General features: G+C 37.1%; 1 protein-coding gene across 2 annotated transcripts in view; it reads left to right on the plus strand.

The window, feature by feature from the left end:
- The window catches only part of DTNBP1 (dystrobrevin binding protein 1), a 114,538-nt gene that overhangs the window by 28,524 nt on the left and 58,235 nt on the right, over positions 1 to 27,779 (plus strand). For both annotated transcript variants that reach the window (XM_058555222.1, XM_058555221.1), the window contains exons 6-7: positions 6,742 to 6,874; positions 27,093 to 27,115. In XM_058555222.1, the coding sequence (XP_058411205.1) occupies positions 6,742 to 6,874; positions 27,093 to 27,115 (156 nt within the window). The remainder of the gene's footprint in view (positions 1 to 6,741; positions 6,875 to 27,092; positions 27,116 to 27,779) is intronic.

Below are 27,779 nucleotides of genomic sequence, written 5' to 3' on the forward strand. Positions count from 1 at the left end.
ATTTATTGCCAATCTGAATTACCATTAGCATTTGAAGTACATGCTACCTTCGTGTTTTAATCTATTGTTGTTATTTGCCTGATAGTTACACTTAGTAATGAATGACTAACTATAGAAGACAGCAAGTCAAAACTGGAATTCCAGAGGCCTAGTATTTGTTGTCCTAGAATGAACTCAGAGACAGGTGTTTTGAAATTGTGAGACTTTTAGATAAGTAACTCAAGCTTCTTGGAGTCAGTGCTGATATTATTTACCGTAGGAAAATATTTTGAAGCCAAATATTTGGTGGGGTAGGTTGTATAAACGTATATTCATATCATTAATGTATTTTATGAATTCATTTCAGTGAATTTATGCATCATTCTAGATATTAGAAGCAGTTAGTATTTTAAATATTTACTCTTATTTTTCTGGTAGCCTCAAAATATCTCTTATTATCACCTAAATATTTTGATATAATATTATAAGGCTTAAATAGTCAAGTAATAATAAAAAATAAAAACTTAGAAGAAACTAGTAACTGACCTATATTTAGTCACAGGATTCCCTTAAAACTTTGAACTTTTTACGCTTTCCCTGTCAGATCTAATACCATATCCAGTCAGTCCCTGTATTTTCCAGGCTACTTAACTCTTTTAGTCTTGCTTTGCTCTCTAGAGGGTCTTCCCTTATTAAAGAGTAAAGGATTTATATGATGTGAGCAATTTGGACCTTTGATGATGCTTTTAGTTGTGTTATCCTATGGCTTAAATATGACTCCTGATTACTTGATCCCTCAGGAATTAAGAAAGAATGGATAATCCATTCATGTTGTTTTTTTTTAATGGGATATGATCCATCCAGCTTACAAAAGCCGGTTTAAGAGATAATTACTGGTAAGGCTTGTCATTTAAAAAAGAAATGCTAAAGGTATGCCGAGAACTGGCAAATAAGGGCTATGGACTGACTCTCAGATCTGAGTTTGAATCTCAATTCCACAGCTTCCTGACTGTGATACCCGTGCAGGTTCTTAACTGCTCCAAGCTTTAGTTCTTTGTCTGCAGAATGAGGATGAGAGTGCCTGCCCCATAGGACAGTTGGAGGGTTGAATGAGATGACAGATGTAAAGCACTCAGCACAGTGCCTAGTACATCTGCTGTGTGCCATGTGCTGTGTGTAGATTCTGGGGCTACAGCAGAGAATAAGACTGGGTACCTGCCATCAGGATGCTGACATTCCAGTGGGAGTCTCTCTAGCCTTTACAGATTTACAAAACCATTGTTCTTTGACTGAAGGGTTTGGGTGAATGTTATGCAATTTAGCTTGTCCTGCAAAATAGTTTAGAATGTAAAAAACCACAGCATGAAATGTGGTGAGATGAGCAGTGTAGTATTGTGTGCATTGAAAGACTGTGTGTAAGGATAAAATGGAATGTTGTCATCCGGATTCTATACACTTTCTCGTTTAGTGTAATAACCACAGCGTGAGTCATATCATAAAATTGGTAAAATGTTTGAAAAGTATTTGTTGAATTCTCTTGAACTTCCACTAGAGGGTAGTCTAATCCTGTTCCTTTACTGAAGTTTAAAATGTCAAGGGCTTGTCTGAATTTTCTCTATTGCTTGTTTGTTTTATATGACTTAGTTTAAAAAGACTGTTACCTTCATCTAGAACAGAAGATTCTGTTAATTCTTAGATAACCAAGTGCTGTAGGAGAACGATAGCCATATGCTGAGTTTGTAGCTTTCTTTTGATCTGACCTAACCTGATGCATTATTGTTTTGCTTTTTTTGTATACGGAATTTGAGAGAGCATCTAGCCGGGGGACTGTCACAGCTATCAGTGTTTCATGAACTAGATTATCTTATTGTCCAGGTTACTTTCTGAGATTAGATCCTTTAAGAGGCACATTAACTCTCTTTAGACACCTTTTAGTATACTACGCAGATCTCATTTGTTCCATAATGGCTTTTGCAAGTTAATGCACTTCTTAAAGTTCCTTATTACCATACCATCATTACCGTATTACCTTATGACACGAAAGAGTAGCGTAAGCATTTGAAGAATCCTGTGGTCTTTTAGTACCTGGCCTCTGTGACCTGTGGGTTTGCAGTCAAAGATTTCTTTGTTCCTTGAGGCTAATTATTTTTTGTTAGAAAAGTACTCATTAAGTGTGAAATTATTAATTTTAGCGTGCCACTCCATCTTTCACATATCAGTGGTTACATTACAGATAATATGTATTTGAAACAAATGGCACAAAGAAAAATTCCAAACAGAATCGCGCTTCCTCTGGGACCGTCTTCTCACAAAGATTTGTGAAGCTCTTTCCTGCACAGCTGTCAGGCATTCCCAAATGGCTTTTCACAATAAAATTCCACCTATCTTTTCCACTGATCACTAAATGAGACATATGTTGTTGTTACAGCGAGCAAAATGGTGAGGTGTGAGCTTCTTGCAAAGGTATATTGTGTCCGTGGAGGCATGTTAGTGTTTTACGTACATGCATTCTAAGTTTGGTTACGAAATTTACTCATATACACAACTCGTTTTGTAGCGGGAAATGAACGGGTTGTGACAAGGAAGTTAAATTTCTGCCCATTGAAATTCAATATAAAATATTCAGAATGCACATCATATATATGCTTGTAGTTATTATTTAAAGAGATTTTTTTAAGTTTTTTAATATAAAAAGGAAAGAAAATTTATTTTTGTTAATACAATTCTTCTGTATTTAATTACTGATTTCAAGCCTGTTAAGAGTTAAAACGGGGGGAAGTTAATATGGAAAATTTCCATTGCTCCTACTGCTTTAACTCACCTGTAATGGGGCCTGGTTTGACACACTAATAATGAAATACCGTTGTGTTGTTTAATATTTTTTAAGTTCTCTGCCCTTGTTTAATTTATTCTTTTACAAAATTTAGCCTGACCTCTTAATAGTTGAGTTAGAGGAACATGAGTCATAGATTTGCTTTCTTGGGTGTTATTTATGTTTCAGAGTGATAGACTCATTCTGTCACCAGAAAGCATTCTTAATTGAATTCTACACACTAGGTTTTAGGGGATACAAAGACGCAGAAATACAGTTATTACCCTTAAGACCCTTACTGATTGCTGAGAGAGATGAGAGTACACAAATAGTTGTGTAATGTTAGTCAGGATATAAGTCCTATGTCAGGTTCAAAGGCACAGGAGAGCGCAGAAGAGGAAGAGAGCTCTGAGGGCTGGAGGGAGGGATAGCACTGACCTGAGACTGAAAAGGGAGATTGGAGTTGGGCGGTGGAGGCAAGCAGGGACCTCTCAGAGACAAGCAGAGGCAAGGAGGCAGGACTCTTGGAGTAATGAGTGGTTCTGACGGAACATAGTAGTGAAATGGGGAAAGTAGGTTGTAGCCAGGGGGTAATGGGTCCCTGAATGCTAAGGTAAGCAGTTAGACTAGATTCTTAAAGTATTTGGGAGCCTTTGAAACTTTTCAAGGGAAGAACATCAATATGAATTTGGTGGTAGCAATAAAATGACCAGACTCTCCCAAGCATTTTAAAATCTAGATTGGCCATTCAGCACAAGAACATGATGCTGTTGGCCTATTCAAAAGGATGTGTGGTTTGTTTCTTTCTCGTTAGTAGTTCCATACTGGTACTAAACAATTCATATGTTTTCACCCAGTCTCCGTTTTATTAACAGAAGAGTGAGCTAGGGCGGCAAGTTCAATTTGTACCTAGAACAGAATTTTTCTCCGTAAGAAATTAATTGGCCTGCCTAGGCATCAACTTCATTCAAGTTCCTGGCCTCATTAGCTCTGCAGTCAACCAACAGAGCTAGACACTAAATGGAAATTGCCATCTGTCCAAATAAAAATAAAAATAAAAAAGGTAAAAAGAACATATATGTTTTCAAGTATAGAGTAATTATTGACCCCTTTACATATTTTCTTTTTAGAAAAATTATTTGAAATTTAAACCCCCTCACTTATAAGGGGTCTTAAGTCTAAGAATGTAGCCTTGAGTATCATTTACAGGTATATATGTTTGCCAGAAAAAATGAGAATTTTATTCATATTTTGGTCTATTAGATCCATAGCTGTTGTTTACAACATGATCATTACTGGTCTGCAGAATTATTGGTTTTAAATGATTTTTACAAAACTTATCTAGTCTTTATAAAATTGTTTCTCTGCATTTTTTATAGTCAGCCATTAATTATTTACTTACTGCCAAGTGCTAAGTTGGCTACTTTACATACTTTGCTTCAGTGAACCCTTTCAAGATGTGTATTGTGAGCCCTCTTTTCACTGATGAAGTACCTCATCTCAGCTCAGCTCAGCTCAGCTCTTCTCATCTCAGCTCAGCTCATCTCATCCGTGAGGGGCAGAGCTGGGTTTCCAAGCTTGTACTTCAAAGCCCTACTCTTAACCAGTCCCCTATATGCTAAGGATAACATACATGGGCCAGCCCCGTGGCTTAGCGGTTAAGTGCACGTGCTCCGCTGCTGGTGGCCCGGGTTCGGATCCCGGGCACGCACCGACGCACCGCTTCTCTGGCCATGCTGAGGCCACGTCCCACATACAGCAACTAGAAGGATGTGCAGCTATGACATACAACTATCTACTGGGGCTTTGGGGGAAAAATAAATAAATAAAATTAAAAAAAAAAAAAAGAAGATAACATACATGATACTGATGGAACCAAGTAGCTTAGAGTTAAATGGATTACATATTAAATTTAATTATTCTAGTTCTTATCACTAATCAAAGTGAAATAGCCTTTTAAATAATCCTATTAGCTATGATCGTCTTTTAAGACCCTGTCAAACTAGTTGTAACAGAATGAGCTGAATATTGCTTCTTCAGGGCCAATAGTACTGGCTCCCAGGCTAAGTCTCCCAGTCATTTTTCCATTTGGTATAATAACAAAAAATACTCTAAATAGCAACTAACATAATAACATCGTTTTGTCTGTTTTCCCCCACATAAACTTCTTATGTACCATTTATGACATTGTTAAAAATCTTAGATATAATTTTTCATTGATTAAAATTTAGATTTTACAGATTGTTTCATGTTAGGCTTTCCGTAATCACATATATTAACTGTTTTATGTGGCCCCTAAAGATAGATTCAAAACTGTTATGAGCTGTGTTATTACCAGCCTTTTCCACTTTCCAGTGGTTTACAATGATGTATCAATATGATAAAAGTCAGTACCTAAAACGTCTTTGAAGAGGAATGCTAAACCACTTGTCATCACATTTTTGTTTTTCAGTAAAATTTTATATTCCAAAAAAATCCGTGTCTTTAAGCCCTAGGCCCTACCAAATAGAAGAGAGAGTTTTTATAAGCATAGGTACTTAGTAGAGTTAAAATTTAGGATATTAGAAAAACATGAATGCTTCTGGATTTAATAGATCTTTCTATGAAACAAAAATTAATTAAAAACAGGCCAAAATTTGCATGTTAATAAACCTAAAATTGCAAGTTGAAATTTGAGGGGTTTGTTCCTAACCTAGGTGGCTCCAAAAGCTAATTTAGAAAGTCATATGAAAATCCAGTGGATAAATTGAGGAATTAGACACATCGTAATTGTATTGTAGCTGTTTAATGGAAACCAAGCTGCACAGTCCGCCTGCTCCTTCTCTGCTGCCCCTTCCCCACTGGATGGCTGTGACTTTCATACTTGAGAGCCAGATCTCTGGCTGAGCCTCTTCCTCATTGTGTTAGATGCCACTCCTTGACTTCTCACAGCACCTCATGCCTGGCTCTGTTAGGCTGTGTTGTCATTGAAATATACCTACCCTCTACTTTAAGCTCTTTGAGCACAAGGACTGTCTTTCTCATCTTCGCATTCCAGTGTCTGGCGCATGTGGTGAATGTTCAGTAGATGGCCACAATGCTGTTTGAGTTCTATAATCTTTGACTTCTAAAACTTTTCTCTTGTCTGAGGAAACAACCTAGCCTCGCACCTATAATTGTGAAGTCTTGGTTTACTTAGTACCTTCTCAGTTGGAAATCATTGTCGTGTAAGAGAGACTCAGTTTTGATTCCTCACTACCCTTGTCTAGCTAGGTGACCTTGGGCAAGACACTGGATTAATTTCTGCAGGCTTTGGTCTTGAACCTTAAATGAAGGATTTGACTAGATGATCTCTATGTTCAATAAAGCTGCAAAACTCTGTGGCCTACAGGCAAAGTGGAGTAGTGCAAGAGTAGCAGACTGGTGAGCAGAGCTGAGTCTCTGCCCTCCAGCCACTGACTGGCCTGGTGACCTGTGCTTACCACTATTTGTACATCTCTATAGTGCCTTGAAGATTTATGTATATGATGTGCTGAGGCAAAACAAATGCTAAAGTAACGTGAAATCTCAAATATTAAATTATGTTCAGTATAATTCGTGTTAATTATATTTTGCTGCATTATTATTTGAAAAATGACTATTCATGTGTGGTATATGTGATCGTTAGGATATCATGTTAGATTAGTCAGAATACTCTGTCTCCTCATCATCTGGTTAATAAAGTATTTTGGAAAGTTATATCTTGAAAATGTTTGAAATATAGAAATATACTCAAAAAAGGTAATTTGAAGTATATTTTAATGTTAGTGTATTTTATTTTGCTTCAAGAAAGTTTAATAAAGAATATTGAATAACTGCAAAACAACCTCAACAGTTTAGACTTTAAGGTTTTGGACACTTTTTCTTCTCTCCATGATCAAGGATTCTGATTTTTGACATTTGTTTGTTCTTTTGACCTTATATACTTTCAGCTCATTTAGAGGCTAGTTTTGAGGAGGTAGAAAACCATCTGCTGAATCTGGAGGATTTATGTGGACAGTGTGAATTAGAAAGATACAAACATACGCAGTCCCAACAACTGGAAAATTACAAGAAAAATAAGAGGTGAGTTTGAAAAATTGGCCACAATATTCATTTTAAATCTCAAAGTTTTCCACAGTACTTTACATGCTATTCTTTATAAGTTTGGACTGATAAAAAGACAAATGTTTCAACACGTAAATCTCATTAATAAGCTTTCCAAAACATGATTTTTTTTTTGGTACCACTATCTGTTGCCGTTTTATGGAGATGAGTTCTGAAAACGTAAAGGATAGGATGAAAGGTGGGGGGGAAGCAGAGCATCGGGCAAAGCTTTCCAAGGAAGTAGGAGACCTGACTTCATTTTCTCCAAGTGGCAAATGCCTGAGCTGCTTTTTCCTTTTCTTTCTTTTCTCCTTTGTTACCAGAGCAGGAGGAAAAGGAACCTGAGCCCTGGCTGTGGAAAGGGGTTTGATGGGTTTGAATCTCAACTTTGTCACATACTGGCTGTGAGACCTTAGGCAAATTATTTAATCTCTGTTAGTCTCAATGTCTCCAGCTTATAGTGAGGGTACTAATGTACCTACCTCAAAGAGTTGTTGTGAGGATTAAATGAGATAATCGTTACCAAATGCAATAAGTGCTCTCTAAGTATTAGTTATAATAATGATTGTCATCATTAGGCTAACCTGAACTGGAAATGAAAGAGAAGTCTAAGGGTAGCAGCTTGCTCAACTAGCTATAGCACCCCAACTTGTACAGTAACATCTTGAGCAGAATTGGGAGGTGCAGGATGGGTCCCTCTGAAGTCCGTGGTGGGGAGGTCCATGGTAGCTCGTGAGAGTGCCTGAGACTGACTGTTGTCTGTGCTGCACAGAGCAGGAAGTGAAGGGGGCTTGATAGATGCAAGAAAACAGAAGTCAGGGAATTGGAGTCTGGCTGAGGCTGAAGAGCAATTTTGGTGAGAGAGAGAGAGGATAGGTTGGGCAGAATATACTGTCAATTTAAAGATCATTGATGAACTGAGTAGTACTGGGTCTAGGGTGTGGCAATAGGAGGAGTGGATTGCTGTCATGGACAGAAAGTGCTGGTCACTGGCAAACAGGAGGTAAAAAAGTGAAGCTAATGTGTAGGTATTGTGGATTATCACACTGGTGTTAAAGTTTTCTAAAATAATGCCAAGGGGGGCTAGAGATGAAAACTCAGTATTCTGACATTCTGAATCAGGTCCATCTGTCCCTAGAGATGGGTCTTAAATGTTAATCAGCCATAAGAATCACCTGGGGAGAGTGTTTAAAATGCAGACCCCTGGACTCCATCATTGGAGTCCAATTCCAAAGTTAATTCCAAGTGTATTGCTTTAGACAAGGATTCCAGGGGATTCTGATAAGGGCGGTTAAGGGACCACATTTTGAGAGATGGATGGGGGTGAGTATTGGGTCACGTACAGGCTCTAAATGGAAGAGCTTCAAAAGAGCTCTCAGGGGACCGTGGATAAAATTGTATACAAAAGTTTGTAAGTTTATGCATTTTTCTGGAGGTGCTTTCTATAAATTTCCTTTGGCCATAAGATTACAGGAGGGTATCTTGGCAGCATTAAGAATGGCATCCTTGTCAGGAAAGACTTTTTTTTTTTTTTTTTAAGTGATGTTTTAATAGTTTTTAACATTGTGAAATTTTGGGTTGTACATTTTTGTTTGTCCATCACCATATATATGACTCCCTTCACCCCTTGTGCCCACCCCCCACCCCCCTTGCCCCTGGTAACCACAATACAGTTTTCTCTGTCCATGTGTTGGTTTATATTCCACATATGAGTGAGATCATACAGTGTTTGTCTTTCTCTTTCTGGCTTATTTCACTTAACATAATACACTCCAGGCCCATCTATGTTGTTGCAAATGGGACGATTTTGTCTTTTTTTTATGGCTGAGTAATATTCCATTGTATATATATATACCACATTTTCTCAATCCAGTCATCAGTTGAGGGACACTTAGGTTGCTTCCACTTCTTGGCTATGGTGAATAATGCTGCAGTGAACATAGGGGTGCATAAGCCTCTTTGGATTGTTGATTTCAGGTTTGTTGGATAGATTCCCAGTAGTGGGATGGCTGGGTCATAGGGCATCTCTATTTCTAATTCTTTGAGGAATCTCCATACCGTTTCAGGAAAGACTTGTGAATGAGTGGGTAAGTATCAGCAGCCAGGGGATTCCAGACTGATACGTGGGGCATGGGAGATAAAGAACTTTCTCTCAAGAAGAAGGTTGCAGAGTTAGAGATGGTTAGGCTGGTCTGGCAAACATTCTGTTATGAAGATGTTAATTGTGTAACAGTTTATTTATAATACAATAAGAATTTCAAAGAACGTTGTAGGAAGGCTTAGAATTTTGAAAGGAAATTTTTGCAGGAAGTTGGACAGCTTGCATACAGGTCATCTGACCCTAGCAGTTACATGGTTTCCTCATCTGTAAGATGGGGATGATAATAATAGGACCTTATACTGTTGTTTTAAGGATTCAATTAGTAAAATACTTAGAATAGTGCTCAGCACATGGTGAGTGCTATGTCAGGTAGCCAGCACTGGCCGACTTGTATTATTACTTGTACAACTCTTAATAGGTGAGTATTCCATATTTTTAATATCAGTTATGTTTTTTAGCTAGTTGAACACAAAAATTATATGAATATTGTGGTTTTTCTATCCATATATGTTGAAGTTTGATTATTTGAAACATACCTGATAACTAAATTTCAGGTTTTCGTAAGTTAAGATGATTAGATAGAAAAGAAAGTAATAAAATTTGGAACTATGAAATTTTATTTGTCATTCTTTTCTTCACTCTCACCCAATGACTTAGGTATAGTTTAATGCATTGTAATTTACATGTTATAAAATGAAAATTAATTTCATGTTTGGAAAACAGCATCACCTGTAATTTAAGTAAAAGCCCAAATGTACTGAACAAGTCTTAATATTTTCACATAATTGAAATGACAAGAGTATTTGTCTTTTTAGAGGTAGAATTGTGTAGTAGAGAGAGCACTGTCCTTAAAGTCAAAAGACCCAAGTCCTGGCTTCATTGGTTACTAACCCTGTGCTCTTGGTTAAGCCATTCAGTTTCCTTTATACCTTATCCTTTTGTAAAGCTTTGCTTAGTCTAGAACCTTCTTGACTAGCCTTGAAAGACTTCTAAAAAAATTGCTTCATTTTAATAAACTTAGATGTGGTAAACAGATTTGTTGATAAGTGCTTGTTACTCTGAAATATGTAAGAAAAAATAGTGTGCCAGTTTAGGACAACCAGTTTATAATCAGTGGCTTGAAATCTGTAAGTAAAATAATGGTAAATATATCATACTCTAATAGACCAAATTTTTAAAAATTATAAAATGTACTTTCTTTTTTTTTTAAATTGATGTTTCTTTTTTTTTTTTAATTTTTATTTTATTTATTTTTCCCCCAAAGCCCCAGTAGATAGTTGTATGTCATAGCTGCACATTCTTCTAGTTGCTGTATGTGGGACGCGGCCTCAGCATGGCCAGAGAAGCAGTGCGTCAGTGCGCGCCCGGGATCCGAACCCAGGCCGCCAGCAGCGGAGCGCACGCACTTAACCACTAAGCCACAGGGCCGGCCCTAAAATGTACTTTCTATTTCTCAAGGTTAGCATGAGATTAATGTAAATGTCATAACAGTTTTTAAAACTAAGTTTTGGTGGGAAATTTCAAAGGTGAGGAATTTGAATTAACCTGTACTTTGATTGACTTTCTAAAACTTTGAAAGAAAAAATTATTTGTATGTAGATATTTATTTGTTAATACTTCCTCCTAGCGTCTTTATGAAATAAATATTTATCAATAAATGCCAAAGTATTTTGCATCTAATTGTCTAGTAAGATATTAGACTTGCGATATAAATTGAAGTCATATTTTTATCTTGAAATGATTACTACTGATTTAATTCAAAATTATTAACAGAAATACAATTTATTTTGGTTATTGTGAAAACGTCCTTGAAGATATAAACTTGAATTTCTTCTCTGCCACTTGCTACCTGTAAGACCTTTTACAGATGACCTGTCTTTGGCTTTCTTATCTGTAAAATAGAGATAATGATACTGTCTTGCAGGGGTATGGAAGAAAAGAATTTTTTTTTAAAGGGTCAAATAAAAGCAGGCCCATTTAGCTCACAGAATCACTGGTAATTCTCCATTCTAGTTAACTTGCCTTTCTGAATACAAATAGTGGAAATACTGACTATGAAACATTGCTTAATACTGTTTATAAACTGTAATCTTTTTGAAACTGTTAATATATTTTATTCACCATATAAAAGAATGAAGTATATTTTTCAAAGAAGCCTGTTGGAAGCAATTTATTTAGTCAAGCTACACACACACATATGTATGTATACATATATATGGCTGATTAATAATTGCTTGTAGTATAAATAATTCGTTTGAGTTGACAACACTGAGAAAGTAGAGCAGTTTTATTCAGTCAGATATAGTTTGATCAAAAACTATGTTTTAAATAATAAATCATGTAGAATATTTACTATTCAGAGATGTTTTATTTACACTTGAAGCTCTTTCTTGGTTTCTTCTATTCAATCTTGAGGTGTCAAAACTGGCAACATGATGAAGGCTAGTGTAATAAAACCAAAATAGTTTTGATTGACACAGAGCTTCTGTTTAACACAATGGATTGAGCACAATCACTTATCTTCACTGAAACTCTACTAAAATGATAATAAAGAACTTTTTTGAACTTATAATTCAAAAGAACAAAATGACTGGAAGAGGAAATGTTATCAGCATTTTGGAAGACAGAAGGTGGATGATGAGTGGTAGCTGACTTAGCAGAGTAGAGAAGGCTGATGCCTAAGCTGAGACTCAAGAGCCTATAGAGGGGAACTCAGACATGAAGCATGCTGTGTGTCCCCCAAAATTCTAGAAAGACTCAGGAATTGAAGGTACCAGGAACCTTAAAAGGTAAGGTGTGTTGCAAGTACATAGGAATAAAATAAAATATTCGAAATAAAATATACGATAGCAGAAGTAGAAAACTTCAGCTGAACCATTGGAAGATAATGTTAAGCTTCTATGTAAGAGAACAAAAAGACTGAGAAAAGCTAAGAATGTTAAGAAAATTAGAGAATTAATTCATAAATCCCATGTCTGACTACTAGGAGATTCAGGAAGGAGAGAGAAAAAGAAGAGACAAATTTATTAAATAAAATTGTTCAAGACTGAAGAATATGAATGAGTTTGAAAGGGCCCACCAAGTAGTTGGCAAAATGAGTGGAGAAAGATCCATTGTCAATACATATTTTTGTAAATTTCACTACACTAGGAATAAAGATCATAAAAGCATTCAGAAAGATTTTATAGTACAGATTAGAAATGGAAAGGAATTTCAACTTTTCAGCAGCAACACTGGAAGTAGAAAATGATTTTTACTGTATATTTACTTAGCAAAATTTTCATCATGTGAGGAAATAGTCATTTCCAGGCATACAAGGGCTCAAATTTAGCTCTCGGGCACACTTAATCAGGAAACTGCTGGAGGATGTGCTCTACAAACAAGGGAGTAACCCACGAAGAAGGAAGATCTGACACAGAAGAGAGGTGAATTACTCTAGGAGGATCCATCCAATTCAGAGGGAAACAAAGGGAATTCCCAAGATGATGGTGAAGAGAAATTGTAGCAGGCCTGGAGAGCAATCCAGACTGAAGCAGGAAACCTTTTGGAGGATTCCAAGAGCAGTGTTTTTAAGGGGAAAAAAATGAAGCTAATCGGTTTTCTGATATGCTTGACCATATTAAGAGGAGTTTTATAAGCTCTGATGGAGAGTTTGATGATGAATTAGTGATAAGTATGTTTTTAAAAACTAAGCCAACAAGGCAACTATTAACACTAAGGGGAAACACAGTTTTACAAGAAAAGAAGTAATACAGTACATGGCTCAGTTATAAGCAATGTTTATGTAACTTTGTAATAATTAAACATAGAGTATGGGTTTAAGCCAGAATTGTGACATAACTTATTAGGAAGATGGGGGAGAGGAAACCTGTTTGTATTGAGGAGTAGGAAGAGTTTAAGAAAGATAATTCTCATTTTCCACAGCAGGAAATCAGTAAGGTTTAAAATAGAAAAAAATGAATAAGTATTAGTATTGGCATATTTAGAAATAATGGAGGTAAATACCAGAAGAAATAACTGAAAGAATTGAATGTGGCTGCTTATGAAAAGCAGAACAGAAAGGTAGAGAGAGCTGGGGCAAGGAACTATTCTTCTTCCTCATAAACAAACTCTTGTGGGTACTATTTGACTTAAGGAATGTACATGTACTATTTTGATAAACATAAAAATTGAATTCAGAAATTTTTTTATGAGCTGCAACATTCCCTGAAGTGTTTTACATGGATTACTAGACTGAGAAGATAGCACTGATAAAACATTCCCTGATCAGTTAAGTTCCAGAAACACTTTATCCTGTATTTGCTTCATGGAGCTTTGTGTAGTATATGTCAGTATACTAAGGGTTCTGAGAATTCCTGTAGTAAAGAAATTTGTTTGACTCAGCATTTCACAACTTACAGAACCAATCTGCATGTACTACATATTAAGTTCTGTGACTTGGTATTCTTTATAACACCATTTGAGAAATTTTCGAATACTGTTACCAAAAATTAAACTTTTTATTATCTGATCCACAAGGGAAGAGTTTAAATAAACCTTCTTTTTTAACAAGATGCCCTACAAATTAAACTAATGATTTTTCTTTTCTTGCTCTGAAGAAGAAAATAATGTGTGATACAAAAGGTTGGGTATATGATGTGTGTGTGTGTGTGTGTGTGTGTGTGCACGCTCTGTAGTGTAGAGGAGGAAAACAAATCCTCTATCCTCTAGGTCCCTCTGGCTGGTCTACGATTTAAATCAACGTGAGACAGAGTAACAGGAGAAAATCAAAGCTTTGTAAAATGTATCCATGAGAGAAACCTCAGAAAATGGAGCAACTTACCAGATGGGAGGAAGGCAATTCACATGGAAATGGAAAAGGAAATATTTGGTAGACAGAACTTTGATAAGAATGGGCTTAGCAAGGATCCTGCCAGTCTACCCATACCCAGAGTTATCTATGGTGATGGCCTGTCCTTTATTTAAGATAAAGGGACGGGCCTTTTATCTTAAGTTCTTTAGGCTGTTAGGGGGAAGTCCAAGTTTCTTTCTTTTGTTCTTAAAAATAATCAAGCCAAAAAGACACATTTGGGGTGGCCAATTCTGATCTCGCACAGTAACTTTCTGCAAAATCTGGGGCAGACAACTGGATGGGGATGGAGAGAGGTGGGGAACGGTTTCTCACCTCCAGTGCTAATGGTCTCTACAATAAGCTCCCATCGTAACCTGTGGAGTGGGCAGGACAGCAGTTACTGGAGTTGAGGAGGAGACTGAGTTATATGAAATCATCAGGCTACTTAGGGGCCAGCAGCAGAGCCAGAGTCTGCAGACACCCCAAACTTGTCTTCTTTTTTGACTTTTGAGTTGGAACAAACTGAATCAGTCCCAGATATTGATACCAGTGCATCTGTAGTTGAGAATGCAGATAATGATATTTTGTCATACATTTGATGGGCAGTCCCAGCACAAAGAATAGATTCTTGCCCCTACAAAAGGAGGGGTCTGACCCATTCCTGATAGTAATTGTGGCTTATTGTGACATTATTCTCGAAGTGCAGAGGGAAACATCTAGCTTGAGAACACTCCCAGGGAAGATTTTGATAGCTCTTATCTACCCTTGATAAAGATTTGAATAGATGTTTCTGCATTGAAGGACATCCTTCTTCAGCTGGTTATCTAATGAAAGTGACTTATAGGGAACTTATAGTTGTAGGGGGAAAATACCTATAAATAGCTTTTCTAGTATTTCTTCTGCATATAAAGTGATATTACTGATAGCTTTTATGGACAGGAATAGACACTGCCTTGATAAATAGTAAAACATTGTATAGTGGATAGAATATAGCTGTAGACAGAAGTAGTGATACCAGTGGCTAAGTTGTCAGATAATTCAGAAGATGAGTTAGCTGTACAAGTCTAACTCATGTATCCCTTTCATAGGTTTTCATAACCAGTAGGAAATGTATTTTTCCTCAGGTAAGAAGAGTTAATATTTAGTATATGAGCCAAAATAAGGAACCTAAAACCATTCACGTGGATTTGTCTAGGTAGCAGTTAGAAAAACGGACTTGCTATTTGGGAGTCAGCTTACATTTTTAGTCGCAGGGTGTGGGAGGATGATAAATGTATAATGAAAAAAAAAGGATAATTTCAGATAATTATATTGGCTTTGAAGAAAATAAATCCAGATAATGTTATAGTGGTAAGGTGGGGAGGGCAGCTTTGGCTAGGGGGCACAGGGAAGGCCCTTCTGAGCAGATACATGAGAACTAAGACCCGGATAAGAAGACAGCCATGTAAAGCTCTAGGATTATACACTTGGAGGCAGAAGGAACAATAGGTACAAAGACCCTGAATCATGAACAGTAGATAATTTGGGTAGGTTGAAGAAGTAGAGCTAAAAAGAAATGTAGAATCTCAACCTTCTAAGTTTTTAATCTTTCTAGTCCTGCCGTAATATTCCTTGGAATGCTTATTGAAATTCTCTCATGATAATTAGTTATATTATACTTAAAATCAGACATAAGTGTGTAAGTTAATTAAAATATTTCTTATTTCCAAACTTCTGGATCCTTTGTTTTCCCCTTCAGTATGCAGCATACCATCAGAATTTCTCTGAAAATAGCTACATCTTGAAGAACAGTGTGATTTTAGTAATTCTACTTAATTATAAATGACTCATAATTTTAACACAGTCTTCTGTTGAACTTGACATTGTCTTAGGGGCATACCAAACTCTAGAAACATTTTCACTGATTCATTTAGACTTTGAAACATAATTGTTCTCTCTTAGAAACTCTCTCTTGTAAGTGGGGGGTCACTGCTTCTGTGGATGAGATTTAGTGCTCATGCATATTTTGAGAAAGTCATTATTCCTTTTGCTATATGTGTTACAGCTAATTCTAGGGAACTATACTCTTCTTTTTGTTTGTGTTTGTGTTTTATTTTTTAGTAATATGGACTATAGATTAAGTTTAGAAAATCTTTAAGGCAAAGCATAACAGATTTATTTGAGACGTTATGGCATATCTTGAGTAGTATTTGACCAGTTGATGTTCTAGAGATTAACCTGCCAAACTCCTGAACTTTAAGAAATGACTGTCCGAACTAACCTAGGCAGGTAGTGGACCATAGGTCTGACCTGTACTTTCATTTCAGAAAGTTGGGGATGGTGATGGTGGGGAGGCTTGGCAGAAGGTGGCACACGGGCCTGGCTTTACTGAGAATAGAACAGAAGAAATCAGTGGCATTCTCCAGGGTAAAGATGGTTCTGGAACCAAAAGAGGTGGTCCAAAGCAGCTCATCCAAAGTAGATAAGCAGAAAGGCAGTAACTAGCTCCTGAGGTTCTGCAGTGGAGATCTGTTTGGATGCTGAATGGAAAGTGGATCAGGAAAACTTTCCCTCAGGCAATGCTTTCACAAAAAGGGGAGTGGACTTCTCTGCCCAAGATGGAGCAACAGGGACCAGATTTACTCTCCCACCTGATAAATCCAAAAACTAGACAAAATATATAAGGCTTTTTAAGACACTGGACATAGGGCAAAGAGGAGAAGTGATCCTTGATAGACAGGAAACAAGTGAGGTGAGCCCTGTGATTGCCTCAGCGTTTTGCCTTGAGGAAGTTCCAGGCTGTGGTGTAGGGAGGAGAGACCCAGAAGAGCCTGGCAGACTCTCTGAGTTGAAGAGACAGAGGTGAGAGTCTGGGAAGACCAAGGCAGCTGGGCTTTACAGGGCACGGTACCAGAGAGGAGAGAGCTGCAAAGAGAAAATGCCAGAAGTCTGCAAAAGGTTCCCCTTGACCGTTCAGCAGTGTACCGATAATACATGTGGGAAAACTACCTGAGGCAAGAGGGAAAAGAACATCCAAAAGGATTCGTTAACAGTGCCCGGAGCCTACACAGTGCCTGTTCCCAACAGCCAGACTGGAAAACCTTATAAGTTGAGAGGCATTGGGAGGAGCACTCAGGAACGTTGTCCCTCAGTAAGGAGTATAATCAGCCCTTAACTGAGCCCTGCTCCAGACCTGCTTAACAAATCATAAAAGCAAGCATCAAAATGATCAAATTGTTTCCAAGTAAATTAACTATATCCCAAAACAAAACTCAAGAATATTTGTAGTAGGGCTGGCCCGGTGGCATAGTGGTTAAATTTGGCACACTCTGCTTTGGTGGTCCAGGTTTTTGGGTTCGAATCCTGGGCGTGGACTTACACCACTTGTCAGCCATGCTGAGGTGGCGACTCGCATACAAAATAGAGGAAGATTGGCATAGATGTTAGCTCAGGGCCACTCTTCCTCAAGCAAAAGAAAAAAAGATAACCAGTTTAATCAAAACCAATTAAGAACTGACACAGATGTTAGAATTAGTAGACAGGGACATTAAAACCAGTTATTGTAAGTGTTCTGTAAGTTCAAAAATTTAAGTAGAGACGTGGAAGATACAAAAAAGGCCCAAACTTGTGTGTGTCTCCTCCATTTTCTTCTTCCCTCTCTATTAGATCCTAGGTTTTAGACAGTGCCCAGGTAGTAAATTGATAGTTAAATGTTAGTAAATTATTATATTTATATAATATAGTAATATAGTAATCACAACTTGCTAGGCCAATGACCTCTAGATAAGAGACTATGAATTTGTTGGTTTCATGAATGTGTAATCACATCTTACATTTTATTTCAAAATGAAATGCTAGCTTATGAGTTGGCCAGGAATTGAACTTAACAAAATTCTTGTTCTAAAGTGTCTGTTAGAGAATAAATCTTGACAGTTTCAGACTTTATATGCAGTCATGAGAACAGAGGTAGCTAGAATATTTAACAGGTTATTAGATCCTTGGGTTGACAGCAAATATAGTTGAGGACTGATATTTAAATTCTTCAAGCTTTATTTTGAACCATGAGTATCTGTTTGCCATCAGTATTAAAAGCTCATGTCCTGACTTAATTCTTTAAAAATAGTAAATGTTTCTCAATTGATTTATAGAACTCTTTTCCTGAACTTTTTCTCCCAGTTGTGTAAATGCTTTTCTGTATATTGGGGTTCATAAAGGTTTTTGTTTTTAACAAAGACAATAAAAACCAAAAGTATATATTTGCAATTGAGAGTAGTCAAGACTAGAGATATAGCAACCTTGAGAAAGGTTTATTGAAATTCAGCAAAACTAATTTTGATTATTCTGGGTTTTTAAAAAAGGTAATCCTTTTTCTGCAGATAGATTGGTTGTAGCTTGTGCATTATAATTTATAGAGTCTGTAATAATTTCCAGTATTTTAGAATCAGTTTATTAAATTTGGAATAATATTTCACATCTTACGTGACCCAGTAACATTATGGAATTTGTTTTCTCTTACTGCTTTTTTTGGAGATGCTTTCAAAAATAGGAAATCTATCAGTTATTTTTGTTTTCGGGTGAGCATGGCTTAAACTGTGGTACAAACTTTTGCTTTTCTCACTTTTCTGGGGTTCTTGAAAGCTTTTAGAGATGGGACAGTGAGAGGCGTACTTAGCAGTGTGCCCTACCTGCTCTGACATCAGTGGCAGGGAGAAATTACGGCAAAGGCAGCAGCAGGAGAAGGGAGTGCTCCTTCTCTCTGCTGCAGCCCTTCCTCTTGCCCTCTCAGGCTGTGCTCTAGTGTGGTTATGTTGGCCCAGTTTTTCTGTGGCTAATAAACAGATCTCTTTTCTTGCTTGCCTTCTACCATTTCTAGTCTTTAGTTCTGGCTCAGAAAGTTGACACTGTAACTGTTTCAAAGGGCATGCACTTGTTTGCTACTGGAGAGGTTTGACACTGGATTTCAAAGAGTGACATTTTCGCCCAAAGTGAGCAACATTTTCCTTTCTCTCTGAAAGTTTCATGTCATGTCTTGCTTATGACCAATTTTTATTCTTATACTGATATCAAAGAAGTGCATTATTGTCATATAAAATAACACATTACTTCTTTGAGGAAGAGAAAATAGAAGTTGCCACATAGCACTCAAGGATTAATTCAGTTAGATTTGAGAATTTATCAGTTGATATCAATATTCTGGGCTTTTACATGGAATTTAAAAAGTTGGAAAGTATCCTTTAAAATTCTAAAGTAAACATTGGACTATTTTGATGAAAGTAAAACACTATTTTACCTCATAAGTGAACTTTTAAAAAGATTTATTAATTAAAATGAATGGGTAAGATGCATGGCACACTAAAGTTACAATATTGCTAATAGAGAAAGAAAGATTATATAGAGGTTGCATAATACTAAGACACTGATAAAGACTGAATCCATGATGTACTTTAAATGTTTAATCTATGTTTTTCTTCTTAGCTTTTTAGGTAAGCCAAACCCATTGACAAATCAATCCTTATTTACCTGACCTCTTGAAACCGTCTGTTCTTGACTTCTGTAACACTAATATCCTAAATTTTCTTCTCTACCTTAGGTTAGTTTTTAGTTTCCATTGTAGATGCTTTAATGTTGGTATTCTCTTGGATTCTGTTGTTGGTTATTGCCTCCTCCCATTCTACATAACCTCCCTAGGTAAGCTCTTCTATATCCTTGGCTCATTTACCACCCATATGGTGATCGTTATCAAATCACTGTCTTCAGTTTGGGTCTCTCTTTTTACCTTCAGAACCAGTTGCCATCTGGACATCCCTACTTGGATATCCCAACAGACATCTCAAGAGCGGCATGCCCCAAATTATCTTGCACAGCACAACTTGACCTTTTCCTGTCTCAATGTGTCATCACCATCTACAGATTTACTCAATCCACAAACATGGAGTCATCATAACCTTTTTCTTTCTCTCCTACCATCTCCACTCAGTTGCCAGTCCAGTCCATTGTTTCTTGAATCTGTTTTTGTTTTTCTGTCTTCACTGGTCCTTTCCTAAGTTCAAGCTCACATCTTTGTAGCCTCAGTCATAGTGATAGTCTCCTAATTAGTCTTCTTGTCTATAATCTTGTCCCTCAGTCCATTTATATTATTGTTAGAGTGTTCATTTTTTTCTAAAATGCACATATGATTAAGACTTATCATCTTCAAGATAATTAAGTTATGATGGTGATGTGAATTAGATAACAGTAGCATTTACTGAGCACTTATTATGTCTCAGGCACTGTGCTTAAAGACCTTAGTCTAAATTAACTCATAGAATTCTCATAATGACCATTTGAGTAGGTGTACTGTCCTCTTTACCAAAAAGAAAAAGGCAACTAAAAGAGGTTAAATAATTTACAGGGCGTTGCAGAGCCAGGAAGTGTCAGAGCTACACCAGATCAGTGTTTTTCTGACTTAAAAGTCTGTTCTTACGCTTTGTATTATATTGTCTCCACACAAAGCTATCCATACTGTGGGTTTGGATGTTGTGGAGTGTGTAAAGGGTCTGGCTTCTCTCACGGTGCGTTGACCACTTCAGCTGTTGTGACTGCTAATTTTAAGAATGGACAAGCAAGATTTTTCATTAGTGGTGCCAGGGATGCATAATTTTTTTTCTTTAATCCACCTTCCACCCTATCAACCACAAACTCACCACGCCTGTAAGGATATACAGTTTCAGTAAATGCTGAGAAATGACAGGAACACTGACTTGGTAATAAGGAGTGATAGGGTGGTTCTTTTTTTGGGAAGCTGGATAGACAATTAAAAATTTGAATTAAAAAATCAGTAACATAAAGGAATTAGAGTTATTTTAATAATTTTATAATAAAAAAATTTAACCAATTAGTTGCCATGGGCTAGTCACTGAACAGTTTTCAGTACATCGGTGAGAATAAAGGTGTTTAATAGACCTGGTTTTGAAAATCACAGGATGTAGTCAAGGGCATGTTGGGGTTTTCACTTTAAGTTTACATCAATGATGATGGCTTTCAACTTCAGTTTCAACAGTTTCCTAAAAGGAATGTACCTCTACAGAGCTGGTTGGACCCAGATGTTGCCCAGAAATTTGGAGATAGTTCTGAGTTTCGTATACATGACTTTGGTATCCAGTAGACTTGGTGGTCTACTTAGGTAACTTTCTGGTGGGGCTGAAATATCTCAGGTGGGCCACAACTTGCATTCAGTAGGCTGTATTTGGTCTTTGAGGTGCATTCTGGATGCTAAAGATTGCACACACTTGGAGTCAGAGAGGTGCAGGTTTTATTCCCAGTCCTATCATTTATTAGCTATGTGGCCTTTCATTCTTAAGCCCCATTTTCCTCATTAAATGAGGATGATGGTACCTACGATAGGGCATTGTGGGTTATAGAGGGTAATGTATGTAAGGTGCCTCGTCTAATGTGTGATATACAGTAAGAACTCAATAAATATTCCTTACATCTGTCTCTCATCCTTCCTTATTCTTACTTGCCTTAACCACCCTCCTCCCCCTCCAAATCAAACAGATTTTCATGGAAAATAAGTTTAGGAAAGTAATCTTGCAAGTTTGGGGGGAACTTAATCCATACATAATTTAGTGCTGCCACCCACCGCCCATTTCCTACGCCTTCATTATCTTTTTTGGGGTCCATTTTTTAAACTCCAAGTCGTTTTTGTTACCATATCACTCAGATGCTTTTCAGCTTTAAATGCCAAGATTCTAGGATTCTATCATCTTATTACTTTCTAGGCTATGTTTCCCCAAGGTAGATAAATATATAAAACTATGTTTATATACATATATATTCACTATTATTAATAGCATGAGAAATATGGATTTAATGCAGTTTTTATGATGAATTGGCAGCTTTTCAAGAAGTTTTGTTTACAGATAATGTTAAAAATGACTTGTATCTGTATCCCTAAGATACAGATAGTTTTGAGAGAATTTACCTCAAGCTGGAAGGCCAGCTCTCTCCCCGCCAAATTCTCCCCCACCTTCATCCGCTTCCTACCCTATCAAGCACAAACCTGCCAGGCGTGTAAGGATACACATGTTCATGACTGTAAAATGCTGGGAAGCAACAGACTTGGTAATAAGGAGTGGTAGGTGGTCCTTTTTGAAAGAGGTCTCGTGAAATCTCTCCTGTGAACAAGTAGTTACAGTGATGGATTCTGTCCATCAGCACTAACAAAGGGATGCTCTTCAAGTGTGTTCTATACAAAAAGTATTGCTGATCATATTTAAAAAAAATTTTTCCCTAAACATTTTCAAATGTGAAGAAAAATGTTAGAGTTGATTTTGCAGGTGGCATTTTGAATGTGGTGTTTTGCCATGTAGAATAATTTTATTAGCTTTTTATCACAGATTTGTCCTAGAGAAGGAGTTTAGTATTTAGAGAAAGTATGCTTCCATCTGTGAGATGATTGTGTTTATGGAGATATTTATCCAGTGGTTCCAATCTATTAAGTTTGCATCTGTGAGTCTCATTTAGTTGATTTCTATATGTATACAGATTTAATATACTTCTTGCAACATTCCATAGATTTATTTATTAATGTGGTGCTTTTTTTGTTTTTATTCTGACCTCATAACTCAACCCCTGTAGAGAAAATGATTAAGTCACAGTTTCACCCTTTGGAAATGTTATTAGATTTTGAGTCTGGTGTTATTTGTTGAATGTTTTAGTTTCAGGATTTGTTATGCTAAATTTTGTAAAGGCATTTGCTGAATTGAGTAAATTTTAAAATATGGTAAAATCTAAAGGAAGGCATTTCAACTTTTTCTACTTATTTGAATCTTCTGAAAATACTATTAAACTATGAAAGATAAGAGACTCAAATTTTTGAAAATGCAAGTGGAAAACAAGTTGTTATCAAATGAGATACCATGTGACCAAAATTTTTTATAAAGAATAAAATACACTATAGTTATAGCAAGGGCTTCTTTGAAGAAGCAAATATTCTTAGTCATTCTGCAGCCAGAGTACTTGATGATCATGATTTGCTGAATGTCTGTTGGGTCTGACTCTGTGATCCCATGTATGATCAGGGCAGATGATAGATAATCTCTGCACTTCAGGAGCTCTGTTATGTAATTGTAGAGATGATACCTGTACAGAAATAAGTGCATTACAAGGCAGTGCGTGAGGTGTTATAACTCTGACAGAGGTAAGTGCTATAGCAGTTTCGATAAGGGGAGATCGCCGATTGGGTGCCAAAGATGTCTTCATGGAAAAGATAAACTTGAAGACTGTTTTACACTGATTATTGTCATTGTCATTTCTAATAGAGTTGGGGGAGTGACCAGAATTTGAAACTCCTGCTCACCTATGCTTTTTCATTTGGTTAACTGAGAGTATGACATAAACAAGAGTAAAATGTCTGCCATGTTTTCAATAAATGTTACCTATCATTGTCAATTATACTTGCCTTCAAAACTCAGTTCAGTCCTTGCTCCTCCAGGAAGCCTTGTCTGTCAAACCAAAGTGTATGAATTGCTCCGTCCTCTTTACTCCTAGAGAATCCTCATCATATCATTACCAGAGCAGTAATCTGTGACATCGATATCTGATTGTTGTTTTACTTCTCTTTCTCTCTCACTAAAGTTCCTTGAGGTTAGGGAATGTGTATATCCCAAACCTAGCATTATTTCTACTGCTATTCCTAACGTTATTCTGTGTCTAAGGCTCAATAAATTTTTGCTGAGTGAATGACTGAACTCAACAAAGATTACATTCAGTATAAGAAAATGGATATTTATACAAGGTTGATGGCAGTGATGATGGAAAGAAATAGATGAATCCGGGATATGACAGGATTTATTGATGGATTGAATGTGGAGAATGAGGGAGCTGGATAAACCAAAGCTTAAGGAACTTGGTAATGCCATTAATTGAGATGAGGGAGACTGGAGGAAGAAAAGGCTGTGTTTTGCAAGGGTTATTCGAGAAGCATCCTCCACTTTTGAGTAGAGCTATCAAATAGGCAGTTGCATATGAGTCTGGAGCTCGAAGAGATCAAGACTGGAGATATAAATCAGGAGGTCAGTAGCACATACACAGTATTTAAGGCTACGCTGCTGGATGAAATTGCCTTGTGAAAAAATATAATAAGGTAAAGAGAGAAGAGGGACCAGAACCAAGCTAGCAGTGCTTCAGCATTTAGTGGTCTGGAAGAGGTGGAGAAGCTAGCAAAAGAAACTGAGGAAGTAGGAGAAAAACTACAGGAAACTTTCTCAAGGAATCGCCAGTTGGGTCAAATGCTGCTGAGGTATTTGAATAAGAAGTGAGAAGTGATCATTGCCTTTGGCAACCTGATGAGTGTTGGTGACCTTGATTGTGGGTGGGGACCCCAGTGGTGGGTTCTGGAAGCCAAATTGGAATCGGTTCAAGACTAAATGGAAAGTGAGGGAGTAGAAGTCTGTAGGAGCTAAATCCATGAGCAGGCTGCAGGGGTTGGGAATTATTACCAGCCTTACGTTTCCAATCTTCCAGATTATTTCATGAAGTCCCAAACTGAACTCATGCGCTGCCCTCCAAAATCTGTTCCTCTTCCTAAGTTTTCTGTTATTAATGAATTCACCTTCCTGCTGGTGATCCAGACTAGAACCCCTCATGGCTAATGTACTGGTCTCCTTCCTCCAGTTATCTCTATGTAATCAGTTGCCGTGGACTGTTGAGTCTTCTCAGCATTTTTCAAGTTGGACTCCTCCTTTTCATTGCCATTGCTGCTTATGTTGCTCTTGCCAGACACTAATTAGCTGTTCTTCAAGCTCCTCTAATAGTTTCCTAAGTACTCCCTGCTTTTATTCTCCCCCTTGACAATACATCTATCCATCACAGCTAGGCTGTTCTTCCTAAAGCACAATGTTTCTCATGTTATTCTCCTGCTAAAAATAAAACCAGATCCTTTTAGCCTGGCATGCAGAACTCGCTACCTTTTTAACCTTATCTCCCACTACTTTCTCTTCATTCAAACTGCCGTTCTGAAGTATTGGCTCTTTCTTAAATATAACCTGCATCATTTGGCCTCCACGCCTTCAGTTTCACTGTTCCCTCTCCTTGACAGCCTTTCCCTCCCTTCTCTTATATCTTCTGTATTTCCAAATGCTTGTTACCTCTAACAAGTGGTGGAGTCTACCCTAGAATTAGGAAATTTCAAGGCTTTCAGTGCTACGCTTTACTTTATCTGTTCTTTAAAAGTTTCATAATACTGGTTTTTACTTTGAACCACGGTTATGTGCACCACCACTACCTCAACCAAGCTTGTTTTTTAGGAATTGGGTACAAGAATGATTTACTATCTGAAAGGAAGTTTCTTGGAAATGTTACTTATGGGTCATGGTAGTCTGTAAATAGAGAATGCCTAAAAAGAACGCTCTGCTAGGCCTCTCCTCTTTTCTCAGTAGCAGCTTCCCCTTGATTTGATGAGGCAGCCAGAAGGTTGAAAGGTGAGCGTGATAGCTCCAAATGGAAGGCAGGTTTCCTCAACTGGGCGGTTACTCGTTAGTAAAATAGACACTGGATTCTCTTTTTATGGTTGTTGATATTTGGGGGTGGGGAGCAGGGCAAGAACAATGTCTGTGAAATTATTACTCTTAGTTTCAGCTTTTTAAAACAGGAAGTGCCTTTTAGAAGTTTTGCTCACTGTTACACATTGTAAAAGAAGGAAAGCAGAAGCTGTCTAAAGATTGTAATCATAGAAAAAAGAATTACTCATTAGAATATTGGGCTGAGTGTTCTGTCATCTTTCCACCCATCAGCGGCCTCAGGGAATTGCCAATGTTAGGGCATCAGTAGGAGGGAAATTGAGGGCATCTTTTCAAGATGTTCTCTTATGATACATGTTGCCTTTCTTTTAGGTATTTTAGCTTTCATACCATTATTGGAGTACAAAGTAGGTTTCAAGTAGGTTTAACTTATCCGTAATTAATCTTTGAAGAATGAAGTTGGACTGTTGGCTGAAAGGAAGCAATTGCATGGTTTTTTTTTTTAAAGATAGAATTGAAAGTAACATTCTTTTTCTCAGTTAATGAACTCTGGTGCTAGAGCTTTATTATGAGGAGTTGGTATTTTTAGAAAAAGAAGAGTGAGATGACCCTCTGATTTAAGAACTTTCAGTTGGCTGTTACAAGAACATTATCTGCTTGGCCTTCCTGTGGGCAGCTTGCCAGTCCTCCAGCCAGCTGCCAGCTGTTAATTGTAGTCAACTATTTTGGAACTTCAGGAGTATTGTAATTAGTAGTGTGGAACACTGATTTGAGAATTCAAAACATCGCTACATTTTTAGTAAAATCTAGAGTGCAAATAAAAGATAAATGTCTTATATTTTGAATGGGATAACAAGCGTTTACTAAATAAACCTACCTCCTCGATTACTTTTTTTTTTTTTTTTTGGTGAGGAAGATTGGCCCTGAGCTAACATCTGTGCCAGTCTTCCTCTATTTTGTATGTGGGACGCCGCCACAGCATGGCTTGATGAGCGGTGTCTAGGTCCACACCAGGGATCCGAACCCACGAACCCTGGACTGCAGAAGCAGAGCATGAGAACTTAACCACTATGCCACTGGGCTGGCTCCTCAAAATTACTTTTTATTAGTACTGATAATGAGAAAAAATATATAATTACAAAATTATGAAGGAAAATCTGAGAACCACTTGCTTTGACTTCTTTGTCAAAAATGTTTTATTTTATGATTGTTCATCTGTTTTCTCCTGCCGTACATTTCCCCAGGAAACTTTGTATTTCAGCATCCTTAATTGACACTGACAAAATTACAAACCAGAGGATTTCCTGGAGGCCTGGCCCTTTTGTGTCAGGATGAGCTATGGACCTCAGTGCTTTGATATGTGCTTTCCTCTTTCATTTAGAAGGGGAAATAACTGCTCCTATGCTGGATGATTTTTAATTAAAGATCTTAAAAGTCTGTTATTTATCAATGGAAAATTGTTACATGCTTTTATAAACTGAATCTTATATATACAAGATGGTTCATAGCTAGCATTAAAAGGCTCTGTTTTCTTGAGTATTTCACTGTTTTAATAGTTTAAATTTTGGTAGAATTTTTTTGAGCCATTAATAGGGTAATAGAAAAACTGGAAATAGTAGCTTTAAGCTAATTGTATTGGTAATTTCAGTAAAGCATAATTGATAATATGAGCATCTAGAAATACCACTCTGGGCATTTAAGGTACGTACATTTTTGTTATAATCTAAGAGCATTTTCTATTGGGAATAGATTATTTTAAATTTACATTTTCTTTTTTTTCTACAGGAAGGAACTTGAAACCTTCAAAGGTAATTTTGTGTTTCATTCTTCACTTTAAAGTAGATGAGAGTTAATTGATGTCAGATGTTCTCTCTTGATGATGAAAGAACTCATTCCTTTTTCTTTAAATCAGACAGTTTACATCAAAAAACAAAAGTTTGCTTCATACTGCTTTTGTAAGTTTTATTTAATCACAAGTGGTTTTGATATTCTTTTAGCTATAACACATGTACCAAGTGAGAGTTTCTGCTAATGACCATTATAAGTAATACAGTAGGACAGCATAGTGCTAACTTTGAGGCTATTGAGACTCATAGTTGAAGAAGATTCTGGTTTCTGTTGTGCAAAGTCTGGGCCACGTGGAGAGCTCGTGGTGATAAAGAGAGAGATGTCCCCTGCAATTGACCCAGTAGTCACTTGAACCTGCGGAGAGGTTTTCGGTGCTGGGTCCTGCTCTGCCACTATTTTGTAACTGTAGATAAGTCTCTTACCTTTCTCAGGCTCAGTTTCTCCATCTGTAAAATTAGAAGCTCTGATGAACTATATTCTGAGATATTAAAAGCACCCAGCATTGCTTTTTAATTTTATGGAACTTTTGAAGGTGGAGCACTGAAGAATAATTCTTGGTCATGTTGACCCTTACTGGTCATGGAGAAACACTAGTGAAAAATGGAGAAAACTACAAACTTTGCA

The sequence above is a fragment of the Diceros bicornis genome, chromosome 14 (assembly GCF_020826845.1).
Source record: "Diceros bicornis minor isolate mBicDic1 chromosome 14, mDicBic1.mat.cur, whole genome shotgun sequence".
NCBI classification, from domain to species: Eukaryota; Metazoa; Chordata; class Mammalia; order Perissodactyla; family Rhinocerotidae; genus Diceros; species Diceros bicornis.